The sequence below is a fragment of the Eubalaena glacialis genome, chromosome 4 (genome assembly GCF_028564815.1).
Source record: "Eubalaena glacialis isolate mEubGla1 chromosome 4, mEubGla1.1.hap2.+ XY, whole genome shotgun sequence".
Classification (NCBI taxonomy): Eukaryota; Metazoa; Chordata; class Mammalia; order Artiodactyla; family Balaenidae; genus Eubalaena; species Eubalaena glacialis.
Window position 1 is genome coordinate 14,168,990 of NC_083719.1, and position 15,015 is coordinate 14,184,004.

Consider the following 15,015-nt stretch of genomic DNA (forward strand, 5'->3'; position numbering starts at 1 on the left):
TATGATTCTGACTTTTATTATCAGGTCAGGACAGAGGAAGTATAGGGAGAAGTAGCAGCAAAAGGGTCTGTTGTCCGATCCGGCTTCCACGGGTCCCCAGGCAAGGAGGACGCTTGTGCAGGAGACGGATGACGACTCAATCCCCGGCCGACTCAGAACAGCACCTGGGGCCTGAAGTGCATCTGCTTGGTGGCGTTGTTCTTCATCCCCATCTTCAGCAACCATTTTGACTTCATCCTTTGGACATACTGCATGTCCCGCTGGCGCACGAGAGCTGCTCCTGGGGTTGGAAAGGGGATAAGAAATGAGGCAAAGGTCTGTGACCTGTGATCAGAGAAAACCCAACTTGGCAGAGAATCAAAGCTAGTTTCGGGTAAGTGGGTTCTTATATTTAAACAAGAGTTATTACCTGGGGTCTCTATCCAATGGGCCTTGGGGGGTTTATTGCATACCAGAACTTCTCTCTATATACATTCTTCTGGGATGAGCCTCTTTAGTTTTCATCATCTGAAAAGGTCTATAAGCCCAAAAGGTGAAGCCCCATTGACCAAAAGGGACACAGAAAGGCAGACTATAAACCAAGTCAGACAAGAAGTCCTGACAAGACTAAGATGAAGTCAGTGTCCACTAGATTTAAGTGCCCCCCCAGCTCACAGGGAGCCATAGTGAAGGAACCCACGTGTAATATAAACACAGAGGCATTTACAATGGATTCCAGTGTCAGAGCTTCCCAGGCCATCAGAAGGCAGCTCTCCCCCTTCTCTCTCTACTATTTTCAGTGGATTGAGGTTCTCCTTGAAGACAGCAATCTCAACAATTTCAGAAGGTAGCCTCCTTTATTCTTCTAACTCTTACAACATTTTCTATGGGAAAATTACAAAAAGAAGGACTGACAGCTGGCCTTTATTATGTACATGTACTAGTCATACATGCTTTATGATATTCAACCTGCACAATTCTACAGGGCAGGTCCTATTATTATCACCTCCATTTTGTAAGTGAAAAAACAGAGGCTTCGATTAATTAAATTACTCATATTAATGTTATAAGTACCAACAAGAGTATCAGGGAAGTCATGTTTGACTCCACAGCTCAAGCTATTGACATAAGAATACCATTTCATTCCCCTGTGAAACATCTAGGAGAATTTCAACCTTTGATGATCACTAAACAATTATTTTTATTACTATTATCTTCTGAAAAATTAGTGGCATATATGCAGTTTTTAGAAAGTTACTGTGCCAGGAATATGAAGTTTTAAAGTCATGGAGCTTTGAGCTTATTGCCAAAAATGTCTCAAGTGGTCATAGAAGCCCCCAGAGCCAAGAAGGTAAGTTTCCCCTAGAGAGGACCCACAAGGACAGAGCGAATGAAAGCACCTCGCCTGAGGCCCTTTGTGTAATGCAAGTTCCTGGGCTGGTCCCTGTGGCCCACATGGACGTACCTGCGCTGTCAGTCCATCCCAGGGCTCTGTACTGCTGCAGGACCCGGCCCACGGCCTTCTGATTCTTAGCAACTGCCACAGCTCGTGACAAGCCAAACCGCTGTTTGTAGTATCTCATCAAGGAGCGATGACCCACTCTGGCACCTGTTTTTCAAAAGAACAATATTGAAACACTGAGTTGTATCATTTTTCAAAATGGAGCCAATAAAGCAAGGGCTTTCTCAATCAGAATTTTCACTTTTATCTAGCTAGAAAATGCATGTGACAGAAGAAAGAGTGCTCTACTGGCTGAAGAAAGATGAAGCCACATGTTAAAAAATAAAGGAAGGAGTAGAGAGATTTAAGAAAAGAGACAACAGTAAAAAGCTAAAGCATTTCCCCTAAGATCAGGAACAAGACAAGGATGCCCAGTTTTGCCACTTTTATTCAACATAGTTTTGGAAGTCCCAGCCACAGCAATCAGAGAAGAAGAAGAAATAAAAGGAATCCAAAATGGAAAAGAAGTAAAACTGTCACTGTTTGCAGATGACAGGATGCTATACATAGAAAGTCCTAAAGATGCTACCAGAAAGCTACTAGAGCTCATCAATGGATTTGGTAAAGTTGCTGGATACAAAATTAATACACAAAAGTCTGTTGTATTTCTATCCACTAACAACAAAAGATCAGAGAAATTAAGGAAGTATTCCCATTTACCAAGATATCAAAAAGAATAAAATACCTAGGAATAAACCTACCTAAGGAGGCAAAAGACCTGTATGCAGAAAACTGTAAGATGCTGATGAAAGAAACTGAAGAGGATACAAACATATGGAAAGATGTAAGTCCCCTACATACGAACCTTCAAGCTGTGAACTTTCAAAGATGCAAACGTGCATTCCATCAACGTCAGGCGTAAGTGAAACTGCAGCTTGCCCTCCGTCTCCTATTGCCGATGATCCTTCAGCTCTACCATCTCCCACCTCCTCTCCCTCCTCCAGTCAGTAACTCTTCTTGCCTATTCACTCAACGCCAGCCCCTGTATGCCAGCTGTTGTACTGTACTACTGTATTTTTCAAGGTACTGTACTGTAAGATTAAAAATGTTTTCTTTATTTTTTGTGTTTGTTTGTTTTTTATGTATTATTTGTGTAAAAAGTACTATAAACCTATCATAGTACAGTACTATATAGCCAATTGTGTTAGTTGGGTACCAAGGCTAACTTTGTTGGACTTATGAACAAATTGGAATTACGAATGCGCTCTCGGAACCCAACTTGTTCATATGTAGGGGACCTACTGTACTGTGTTCTTGGATTGGAAGAATCAATATTTGTTAAAATGACCATACTACCCAAGGCAATCTACAGATTCAGTGCAATCCCTATCAAATTACCAATGGCATTTTTCACAGAACTAGAACAAAAAATTTTTTAATTTGTGCAGAAACACAGAAGACTCCAAAATAGCCAAAACAACCTAGAGAAAGAAGAACAGTGCTGGAGGAATCAGGCTTCCTGACTTCAGACTATACTATAAAGCTACAGTCATCAAAACAGTATGGTACTGGCACAAAAACAGACACATAGATCAATGGAACAGGATAGAGAGCCCAGAAGTAAACCCACACACTTATAGTCAATAATCTATGACAAAGGAGGCAAGAATATACAACAGAGAAAAGACAGTCTTTTCAATAACTGGTGCTGGGCAAACTGAACAGCTACATGTAAAAGAATGAAATTAGAACATTCTCTAACACCATATACAAAAATAAACTCAAAATGGATTAAAGACCTAAATATAAGACCGGACACTCTAAAAACTCCTAGAGGAAAGCATAGGCAGAACAATCTTTGACATAAATCGCAGCAATATTTTTTTGGATCTGTCTTGCAGAGTAATGGAAATAAAAACAAAAATAAACAAATGGAACCTAATTAAACTAAAAAGTTTTTGCACAGCAAAGGAAACCAAAAACAAAATGAAAAGACAACCTACAGACTGGGATAAAATATTTGCAAATGATGCTACCAACAAGAGATTAATTTCTAAAACATACAAACAGCTCATACAGCTTAATATCAAAAAAAAACAACCCAGGGCTTCCCTGGTGGCGCAGTGGTTGAGAATCTGCCTGCCAATGCAGGGGACACAGGTTCGAGCCCTGGTCTGGGAAGATCCCACATGCCGCGGAGCGACTAGGCCCGTGAGCCACAATTGCTGAGCCTGCGCGTCTGGAGCCTGTGCTCCGCAACAAGAGAGGCCGCGATAGTGAGAGGCCCGCACACCGCGATGAAGAGTGGCCCCCACTTGCCGCAACTGGAGAAAGCCCTCGCACAGAAACGAAGACCCAACACAGCCATAAATAAATAAATAAATAATTTTTTAAAAAAAAAACAAAAAACCAACCCAATCAAAAAATGGGCAGGAGACCTAAACAGACATTTCTCTAAAGAAGACATACATACAGATGGCCAAGAGGCAGATGAAAAAATGCTCAATATCACTAATTATTAGAGAAATGCAAATCAAAACTACAATGAGGTATCACATCACACCTGTCAGAATGGCCATCATCAAAAAGCCTACAAATAATAAATGCTAGAGAGGGTGTGGAGAAACAGGAACCCTCCTACACTGCTGGTGGGAATGTAAATTGTTGCATCCACTATGGAGAACAGTATAGAGGTTCCTTAAAAAACTAAAAATAAGGTTACCATATGATCCTGCAGTCCTACCCCTGGGCATATATTGGGAGAAAACTCTAATTTGAAAAGATACATGCATCCCAAAGTTCACAGCAGCACTATTTACAACAGCCAAGACATGGAAAGAACTTAAACGTCCATCGACAGATGAATGGATAAAGAGGATGTGATATTATATATACAGTGGAATACTGCTCAGCTATAAAAAAGAATGAAATAATGCCATTTGCAGCAACATGGATGGACCTAGAAATTATCACGTTAAGTGAAGTCAGAGAAAGACAAATATCATATGGTATCACTTATATGTGGAATCTAAAAAAAAATGATACAAATGAACTTATTTACAAAACAGAAATAGACTCATGGACATAAAAAACAAACTTAGGGTTACCAAAGGGGATAGCGGGTGTGGAGGGGAGATAAATTAGGAGTTTGGGATTAACATATACACACTACTATATATAAAATAAACAACAAGGACCTACTGTGTACCACAGGGAACTATATTCAGTATCTTGTAGTAACCTATAATGGAAAAAAATCTGAAAAAATATATATAAACTGAATCACACTGCTGTACACCTAAAGTAACACAACACTGTAAATTAACTATACTTCAATAAAAAAGAGAGAGAGAGAGAGAGACAATGGTAAGTCACTGTCAGATGCAAATCTCAGCATCTGTACTTACTTAATATAGAAGTGCCTCCCTAGAAATTCACATAGCTGCCCCTACTAATACAGATAAAAGTGCCCTAGGAGGTAAGGAATTTTAACTTTTTTTTTAATAGAAAAGAGATTAAGCACAGATAATGGCCCTGATGTTAAGGTCTATAAGCCACAGTCTGAGTCTAGAATAGAAACCAATCCACTTTTTCTTTGCTTAAATTCTCTATTGCAGTGGTTCTCAAACAGGCGATTTTACCCCCAGAGGACACGCGGCAATGACTGGAGACATTTCTGGCTGTCACAGCTAGAGGGAGGCTCCTGACACCTAGTGGGTGGAGGCCAGGGATGCGGCTAAACATCGTACAATGCACAGGACAGCCCCCAAAACAAAGAATTATCTGCCCCAAACGTCCACAGTGCTGAGGCTGAGAAACCCTGCCCTGCTGCTTTCTACATGATGGAAGTTGCCTGGTACGCTGGAATTTTAAAAGATGATTAAGCTGAATTTTCCCTACAGCTTTTGCTTATTTGTAAGGATCTGGTAAAACCATGCCAGCGGGTCAAGCTTTAAACAGACTAAGACTATTAAACAGTCAAGACTATTAAACAAATAGTCTTAGAAAATATATTATTAAACTTATTTCTGAGGTTCTGCGTTGGTATTTTTCTCAGAGGAAGATGAGATTAGGTCCTCTGTGATAATACTTAAGCCTGTTTTGCTACTATGTATTGTACAGGCCCCAATATTGTACTGCCTTATAGCTTTCTTATCACTGTAGAAGAATTATATCCTCAAGACAGGTTCTGCCTGCACTTTCCTTTCACTGTCATTGTCTAAAGCTGCCCTTAACCTTAGAAGGTTATTACTCTGGGTTAAGCAAGGCTCTCTATACCTAAGCCGTGATATTCCAGGTGGAGAGCAGCACCTCAGGGTGGCTTCTTCATGGCAGACGTCTCCACTGGCAATGTGGCTGTTCCTGCTCCCACCATTACTGCAAATCTCCCAGGCAGTGCAGAGAAGTGGGGAAAGGGCCTCACTGACGAGGTCCATGATCCTGGGTAAATTACTCAACCTGTCTAAGCTTCAGTTGGCTCATATGTCAAATAAGGATAATAGAATCTAACTCAAAGGCTTGATGTAAAGATAAAATAATATATCTGCCTGAATGTGCTAACTGCTCAGAAAATACGAGGTATTATTAGGATCTTATTATCTTATCATCCCATTCCCTGTCCTTTTTAAATGTGTCTTCTGTAGCTGTTCCCATTCTTCTCAGATAATCATAACACCTTAAACAGTATTAGATGCTTCTCATATTCTTGGCTTTTCTTCATCTTTTCATATCTGGGATAAATTCCCACCATCATGAAACATGTATCCAAAAGGAGAAGGCAGAATTCAAACTCTAAGCCTCCCTGCTACACCAGAATACAGACAGGAAACCTGGGCGCTGTCAATCAGGTCCACCCATGTCAGACTAACATGTGCAAGTCTGAGCCACCATGGAAACAGGAATTAGTTCAATGAATAAGAGCAAAGTCAAGTTTAACAAGAAAAACCTGGATGGGGCCAAAAAAACAGGTAATAAACAGAATACAAAAGGTCTGTGTATTGAAAAGAAAGGCAATGACTGATTAAAGCATTATGAATCACAACAAAAGTGAGGAAAACACTGATGCAATTTAAACAAAACAGCCAAGACAGAGCTACGGGGCAACCTTCAGAGTTTACCTCGTCCAGGGGAACACAAACACACACGTGAAGTTGTAGGGTCTCTCCCCTCGGTGTGGAAGGGAAGTGATGGGAACCCGCCTCTCCGATAATCTCAGCAGCATGAAGCTGTGTGTTTTGGACAAGTGCACTCACCAGACGGGAGAAGCAGCTCCATGGTGTCATCATCATATTCCAAGGCCCTTTCTGAGGGCAACTCCTCAGTCTCGTCAGCGTCCTCCCCTTCCTTGTGACCTGGGTAGCTACTCCTGGAACCATGGAATGGCATTAATACATAGACCAATACCTCAAATTTAACTAAAAGACATATATTTTATTTGTCAATGTGAAAAACCCACTTGCTACCTAAAGGGGTGGGGGGACAGGGATAAATAGATGCAGAAATTGCCAGCTGAAGGATTTTGGAGGAAAAAACAACTTGTTAGCATTTTTCCGTAGTAAAATTTTTCTGTAGTAAAATATCAATGAACTTAAAGTGGACCACAGACTTAAATGTAAAATGCATAAAAACTCCTAGAAGATAACATGGGACAAATTTTAGATGACTTAAGGTTTGCTGACAACTTTTTAGGTACCACACCAAAAGCACAATCCATGAAAGAAAATGGATAAGATAAACTTCATTCATATTAAAAACTTCTGCTCTGTGAAAAGCAATGTCGAGAGAATTAGAATACACGACACAGACTTGGGAAAAATATTTGCAGAAGACACAACTGATAAAGGACTGTTATCCAAATGCAGGAAGAACCCTTAAAACTCAACAATAAGGGCTCGCCTGGTGGCACAGTGGTTAAGAATCCGCCTGCCAATGCAGGGGACACGGGTTTGATGCCTGGTCCGGGAAGATCCCACATGCCACAGAGCAACTAAGCCCGTGAGCCACAACTACTGAGCCTGCGCTCTAGAGCCCATGAGCCACAACTACTGAAGCCCGCTCGCCTAGAGCCCGTGCTCCGCAACAAGAGAAGCCACCACAATGAGAAGCCCGCGCACCACAACAGAGTATCCCCCGCTCGTCGCAACTAGAGGAAGCCTGCGCGCAATGAAGACCCAACGCAGCCAAAAATAATAAATAAATAATAAAAAAACAAAAAAAACCCTCAACAGTAAGAAAATAAACCACCCGATTAAAAAATGAGCCAAAGACCTTAATAGACTCCTCACTAAGAAGATATACACATGGCAGACAAGCATGTAAAGAGATGCTCCACTTCATATGTCATCAGGGAAATGCAAATTAAAACAGTGAGATACTAACCACACACCTATCAGAATGGCCAAAATCCAGAACACTGACAAGACCAAATGCTGGTGAAGCTGTGAATCAATAGGAACTCTCACTCAGTGATACTGGGAATGCCAAAGGGTACGACCACTGTGGAAGACAGTTCGGAAGGTTCTGGCAAAACTGAACATACTCTTACCATAGGATCCGGCAATTGTGCTGCTTGGTATTCACCCAAAGGAGCTGAAACTTATGTCCACACAAACACCTACAAATGGAGGTTTACAGCAGTTTGATTCACAACTGCTAAAACATGGAAACAACCAAGATGTACTTCAGTAAGTAAATAAACTATGGTACATCCAGACAGTGGAATATTTTTGGAATTAACCAAAAAGAAATGAGCTATCAAACCAGAAGACATGGAGGAACCTTACATGCACATTACTAAGTGAAAGAAGCCAGTCTGAAAAGGCTACATACTGTATGATTCTAACTATACTATGTTTTGGAAAATCTATGGTGACATTAAAGATGCCAGGGGTTGGGGTGGAGGAGAGTGATGAACAGGCAGAGAACACAGAGGATTTGTAGGTCAGGGAAACTACTCTGTATGATACTTTAATGGTGGATACATGTCATTATATGTACATTTGTCCAAACTCATAGCCTGGACAACACCAAAAGCGAACCCTAAACTATGGACTTTGAGTGATAATTGATGGGTCAACTTGGTTCATCGATTCTAACAAATGTACCCCTGGAGGATGCTGATAATGAGGGAGGCTGTGCACCTGTGTGGTAAGGAGTCTATAAGAAATCGCTGTACCTTCTGTTCAGTTTTGCTGTGAACCTAAAATTGGTTTTTAAAGAGTGAGCAAATGGCCTATAACTGAATTATTTCTCCTAGTATTTGCTTATCTTTAGGAAGGTTGCAAACCAGAAAGTAAGAGGAAGAGAATGGAGACTGGGGATGCAGCTCTTGGTAATTTAACAATTAGAAAAACATGTTTTAGAAGAGAACTCTAGGCCAGTAGAACTCTATAAGGTTGAAATTTTCTTTCTGGGTTCAACTATGTTGCTACCAGTCACATGTGCTTTGAAATGTAGGCAGTGCAACTGAAAACTTCAATATTTAAATTTTTAGATCAATTTTTAATTACAGAGTCATGTGAGCACCCCTAGTATTGATCATACCACACACTGTGTTTCTAGAAATATTCACAAATACACATAAAAAATAATTTGAGAAATGCACACTAAAATGTGAACAGTAAGGCAGATAACCCAATAGAAAAACACACAAACGACTTGATCAGACACTTCACAAGAAATGAGCTAGCTGGCCAATTAATATGCAAAGGGTTCTCAACTACATCAGTCCTCATCAGGGAAATGCAAATTAAAACCACAATGGATACCCCTACAGAGCCACCCAAGTGGCTATAATGAAAAACTCTGTCAGGACAAGTGAGAAATGAGAAGTCAGGAGGAAAATGCAAAAGGACAACTTAAAAGACCAGGACTTTTCTGAACACCTGTATTAGGTGGACTCTGCACACCTGGCATGGTCATTATACACACCTGCTTGCAGAGCACACCTGTGCTAGGTCACAGGCACACTGACACTAAGAACCAGCTGTTCCAGAATTCCTAGCATGGATTCGTTGCAGGATGTATGAAATATTCAAGACTCTAGGTAAAGGTGGAATAATTTCACCAACAAGTGATTGGGACAGGCCTGGTGCAGCCACCAGCTCAAGTCCCTTAGGAGACAGCCTGTGATTCAAGGGCTCTCAGGGAAACCAAGGTGTGAAGCCTAACTTCCCTGCCTCTGTTCCTGAGGTAACTGGCAAAACTGAACTTCTGACCATGGAAACCACAACAAGCAAAAACAAGTTTTCAAACCACACAAACTGACAGTTTGGGCCTGAGATCTTCTCTTGGTCAGATATGTGTGTTTAACTCTGTGATACTCAGTTTCTCATCTACAAAATGAGAGGAAACAACTACCTCCTAAAAAAGCGTGCTAAGAGGTATGAAGAATACGACACTGGACAGAGCCACACGCAGACAGTTATCAGGTAGGGGCACATGCAAATCCAATGCAAATGTGATCAGCTGGCTTCGCTCGGTATTACAAACCAGACTTACCTAAAATCATAGAAGTCTGCAAATTCCAAAAGAGCATCGCCATCTGTGAAGAGCTTGCAGTGACTCCTGTCGTTCATGTGAGCCTGCACAGCGTCCGTGGAGTAGAACGACTTCCCCCTCTCATTGCACCACAAGCAAATCTTCCCCACACCAACCTTCTCTCCTGGAAAAATAAGTTGAGAAAACAATATGAAAGCAGCTTTTTGCAGCCAGATTAGGGCTCACTGTCTATGCCCACAATTCAAAAAACAGCCATCAGGTTTCTGATTTTCACAAAACGGCCAGTCATACAATCCAAGACTGAGGAGAAGCCCCAAACTAATGCCCCCCAATAATGTGGTATCTTGTCATTAAAAAGGAAAAAACGACTGAACTTACCCAAATATTTAATCAGTCCCTTAAGATCTGAAAGATACTCTACATCAGGAATGAAGAAGCTGTGGACTTTAGTCATATGAGCCACATTCCTCGTGAGGGAGCTTGAATGATGGGGACAAAATAAGCAGTCCGTGACGGGGATGGCACCAAGCGGGGTGCTGCCTCCAGCCGCTTCCTCCTCTGCCTCCTCCTCCTCCTCCGTGGCTTCAGCATCCTCGCATTCCACTTCCTCATCAGAATCGATATCCTCCCAGTCTGCAAGCCAGAGATTTGAAACACAAAGTTAGCTGAAGATCTCAAAGTCAGCCAGTCACCCACCACACACCGGCCGGCATGGCTAAGGAATGCCTTCATCTTTTCTTTTCAGCGCACAGTAAACCCCTTGAAGGAAGCACGTGCTCCTTTCCTATGCACAAATGAACACAATGCAATCAGCGTCAGTGGGATGAGGGGAAAATAGCTCATTAAGTCAAGAAGGCTAGGTTGCTGGCTCCAGCCTCACACTGCAAGTTAGCCAGCTGATTCTGAGCACCTCAAACTCAGAGCAAAGCCATCATGACCAGAAGCCCAATGGAATTAAACATTCTGCAGTACATGGTGTGAGGGTACTACGTTCTCCTTTTGCATATGTTAACAATCTCCTCCTTCAACAGAGAAGGCATCCCTTCATTCTACAAATATTTACCAAGTAACTATTCCCCCCACCCCCGTTAAGGTTTCAGTCCCTGAATCGACAACAGAGAACTAAACACACAAAACGCCCTGTGGGGGTGCTGGCCACACCAGCCACTTCAGAAACCAAGGAAACACCCTCACGCATCACCTTCACCTGAAAACGGACACCTCCCCCCTCCAACCTCAAAGATAAACTGGAAGCTTGAGGACCAGCCCCGTCCCCCGCCCCGCCCCGCCCCCCAGACAGGCCCCCACCATCTGCATCCAGGTCCTCTTCACTCTCCTCCTCCCCGTGCCGTTCGGCCAACTTCTTCGCCTGCTGTTCAAACCACTGCAGCCGGGGAGGTTTCTCGGCCGGGTCTCGCTGCTGAGTCCCACGTCCTCCAGCGGCCACGGTCACGGGACTCCGGGACTCCGCCTCGGGCGCTGGGACCGCCTCCTTGGGAGACGTGGACGGCTGAGCCTTGATGACCTGCTGGATGGCCGCGTTCACCGCATCCTTGTCCACACCGTCCACGCCCAGCCCTTTCTCCAAGTTCTTTTCATTCAGGATCGCCACTTGCCGACTCACCGCCTGCTTCTCCAGCTCCACGTGCCGCCGGGACCTCAGATGGTTTTCGTAGGCCTTGAAGGAGGCAAACTTCTTACTGCAGACGGTGCAGTAGGTGGCCGCGCCCTTGCTCTCCGGCTCCGCCAGGGCCCGCTGCGCCCGCACCCGCTCCTGGAAGCCCTCGGCGCCGACCGGGGCCATGCCGGCCACTTTGCGCCTCAGGTTGTAGCGGTGCCAGTCCGTCTTGTAGTGGGCCCGCTGCGCCTCCGCGTCGTCCAACAGCGCCCGGCAGGTGTTGCAGGTGTAGGTCGCCATCGCCAGCCGGGAAACAAGAGGCGAACCGAGGCAGCAGTCTAGCGACCACTGAGTGCCCTGACCCCACCAGACAAGCAGACCGTAAGCCTCAAGGCCCACGAAGAACCGGACTGCGAGCTGACTTCCGGACTGGATCGAATTATTCCCGGCCGGACAGGAAGTCCCGCCTCCCGACCTGTAGCCACGCCCCCGCCGCGGAGAGGCCAGAGGCCGCGGGAAAGTGGGGGAAGCCCGGGAGGGCTCCGGCCCCGCCCAGTCGGCCTGAGGTGGGTGTTGATTGGGTTGGCGTAAGGAGGGTGGTGATTGGATGGGCCTGAGACGGGTGGTGATTGGATGAGCCTGAGGTGATTGTTGCTTAGGTCTCCACGAGGTGTGTGATTGGTGGATCCGCGTGAGCTGGGTTGACCAGAAGTAATAGGTGTTCATTGAGTCGACCGAGGTGGGTGTTGCCCTGAGCTGGGTGTGATCGACAGGCCTCGCCCCCGCAGGTTACTGTCCTTTTTGGCTGTGCTGTGAGGCGTGGTGCTGGGAAGGCGACCACCGAGCGGGACGGAGGATTGGGGAGCCGGGAGGACTGATGCGTGCGATCACCCGGCCGTCTGGATTCTCTGAGGTCCGCGCCCTGCACCCCTGCAGCCCAGGGAGTGGGTGTCACGAAAGCTAGGGATGCTGGTCAGCCTGGGGGTCGGACCGGAGACTCGGGTTAGAGGCTGAGGGAACTCACAGGAAAACCGGAGACTCCCGGCCAGAGCCTCGGCCTTACTGGGGCGGGAAGGGCGCAGGGGAAACGCCTGGATGGATCGTTTGCACCTCGGAGCGCAGAGCCCAGCCCAGCCTCTGCCCAGTAGAAATAGAATCCCAGACAAGTAGGTCCTCTTAAATCTAATAGTAGCCACGTTTTCATTAAAGCGGAAAGAGAGAGGTAAGATGGCCATATTTTATTTAAGCCAGTCTATCCAAAATATTATCATTTCAACATGTAATCAAGCCAGAAGATTTAGTGAGACATTTTACCTTCATTTGTTGGTACTAAATCTTGGGATTCCAGAGCGTATTTTACAATTAACAGCACACCTCAGTTCAGAGGAGCCTCGTGTCCTCTACTTAGTTAACTATGTCATGTCATGCGTAGCAGCCCGGTTCTATAGGAAGCATGAATGTTAACGGCGTAGGGAGTTCTTACACTCGTCTGCGCAGCCTAGCTGAACCAGTCCGTCCTTTTTCAGATTTGAACACTGCATGTTTAAAATCCAAGCGGCCCATAGCACCAAAGAAGATACCGACGTTTTTTAAAATGTAGGTTAAGTCTCATTGTTCTTCTTGCTGAAAACCTGCAGTGGCTTCCCCTGACTGGGAATAAAGTACAAACACATTCCTGCTCTGGTCTGAATGTTTGTGCCACCCCCCTCAAAAAGAAAAAAAAAAATTCATATATTGACAAACGAATTCCCAAAGTGCTGGTATTAGGAGGTGGCACTTCTGAGAGGTGATTAGATTCTGAGCACATAGACCTCAGAGACCCAGAAAGGGATAGAATAAGAAGTCTGAGACTAGGAAGAGGCCCCTCACCAGACCATGCTGGCACCCTGATCTTGGACTTCCAGCTTCCAGAACTGTGAGGAAAAAAAATTGTTGTTTATAAGCCACCCAGTCTGTGATATTGTGTTATAGCAGCCCAAACTGACCTAGAGGATTGCCTTTCTATTCTAGGAGGCCCTACCCCTCCTGCTGACCGCCTGTCACACCCCCTGCCCCACTCTGCTCACCCCGCTTCAGTCACACTGACACTTGATGTTGCTCTAACAAGGCTAAGCAAGCACCTTTCGTCTCAGATGCGTACTAAGTCTCAGAGATCCTTTACTATTCTGCATGGATCGACTATTGCTGTCTTGCTCCCTTACTTGGAAGGTTTCTGCCCAAATGCGTTTACAGGAGGGGCCTATCCACACCCTCTTTTCACAGTAGTGCCTACCCCCAACTCATCAGTCTTTCCTAAGCAGACCTTTTCTCAGTAGCACTGTGCTAGCCATCTAGTACTCCATATCACATTACCCCAACATTTAGCAGGAAAACAACAAACTTTGCTTCTCTCCATTTCTGTAAGTTGGAAGTTTACGTGGCTCATGGTCTCGTGAAGTTGCGGGGGGACAGGGCTGATCATGTGAAGGTTTGACCGCAGCTGGAAGGTTTGACTCTGGCTGGAGGATCCCCTTGGAAGAGGCTCATTTACACACTGATAGCAAGAGCTCTGGGGTCCTCACTGAGTGGACCTCTACCTAGGGCTGCTTGAGTGTCCTCATAACATGGTTACTGGCTTCCCCCAAAAGTAAGCAAAGTGGAAGCCACAATGTCTTTTAGGACCTAGCCTTGGAAGTCACACAGGGTCATTTCTACGATATGCTGTTACTTAGGAAAGTCAGCTCTGTTTAATGTGGGAGGGACTCTGTAAGGGCGTGAATGGGGTGTCTTTGGGGGCCGTTTGGGAAGTTGGCCACCACTAGCATTTGTTGTTTGTCCCTGATTTCCCAGTTTTAGCACTGGAAGTCCTGTATCCGACAAACCCCCTCCATCCTGGGCAAACCAGGATAGTCAGTCCCATTATAGGTTAGTCATCCACCTCCAGAGTACAAGCTCCATGGGAACAGGGACTCCTTTCCTTGCTGTGTACCCCAAAGCTAGAACAGTGCTGGCACATTGATTGTTCAGTATTTGTTAAACAAATCTTTTCTAGTGCAAGTTAAGTCTGGTGCTGATTTTTATTCCAGAAAACTTGATTTTTAGATTACAAAATCTTTTAAAATAGCTGAGTCCTCTGGACAGATATCCATCTTAAGAGATGTAATTTGTTCAACAGGGATAAGCAAAATAATGTATATTATCAAGCTTCTCTAAAATTAAAGCAGAGAATGGTTATATTAAGTAAAGAACTTCTGTTTTCTCTTTCCAATTATCGTTCACATATGGTTCTTCAAGCATCTGTTCCTTCTTCAGGTCATTATTTCCTCCCTGCCTCCTCCCATCCATTTCCATGACCCATTTCAGCATCTTTGAACTCTCCATGGGTTCTTTCCTTTTCCTCTTCAAAGGGACATTGTTTTCTCCACCATGTTAAATTTCCCATGGGCTGCAATTCTACTGCAGTCTCCTGGAGAGCCTTCTCTTTCCTCTTAGTCTACTC

General features: G+C 44.5%; 1 protein-coding gene across 1 annotated transcript; it reads right to left on the reverse strand.

Annotated features, from left to right (window-relative positions):
- Positions 1-11,987, reverse strand: LOC133090758 (cytoplasmic 60S subunit biogenesis factor ZNF622-like). Its single transcript, XM_061189145.1, has 6 exons — positions 11,228-11,987; positions 10,298-10,552; positions 9,920-10,082; positions 6,673-6,785; positions 1,445-1,588; positions 1-280 (listed from the first exon to the last, which is right to left on the reverse strand). Exons 1-6 carry the CDS (start codon positions 11,835-11,837, stop codon positions 153-155), a joined length of 1,413 nt encoding a protein of 470 aa, XP_061045128.1. The 5' UTR covers positions 11,838-11,987; the 3' UTR covers positions 1-152.
- Positions 11,988-15,015: the final 3,028 nt, after the last annotated feature.

Excerpts from the sequence above, each read along its gene's own strand:
- LOC133090758 (XM_061189145.1), bottom strand. The coding sequence starts at position 11,837 with ATGGCGACCTACACCTGCAACACCTGCCGGGCGCTGTTGGACGACGCG. Across the intron at positions 10,553-11,227 it reads AGAGGACCTGGATGCAGATG|ACTGGGAGGATATCGATTCT; the intron begins GTGGGGGCCTGT and ends TCTGGCTTGCAG. Across the intron at positions 10,083-10,297 it reads GGGACTGATTAAATATTTGG|GAGAGAAGGTTGGTGTGGGG; the intron begins GTAAGTTCAGTC and ends TTATTTTTCCAG.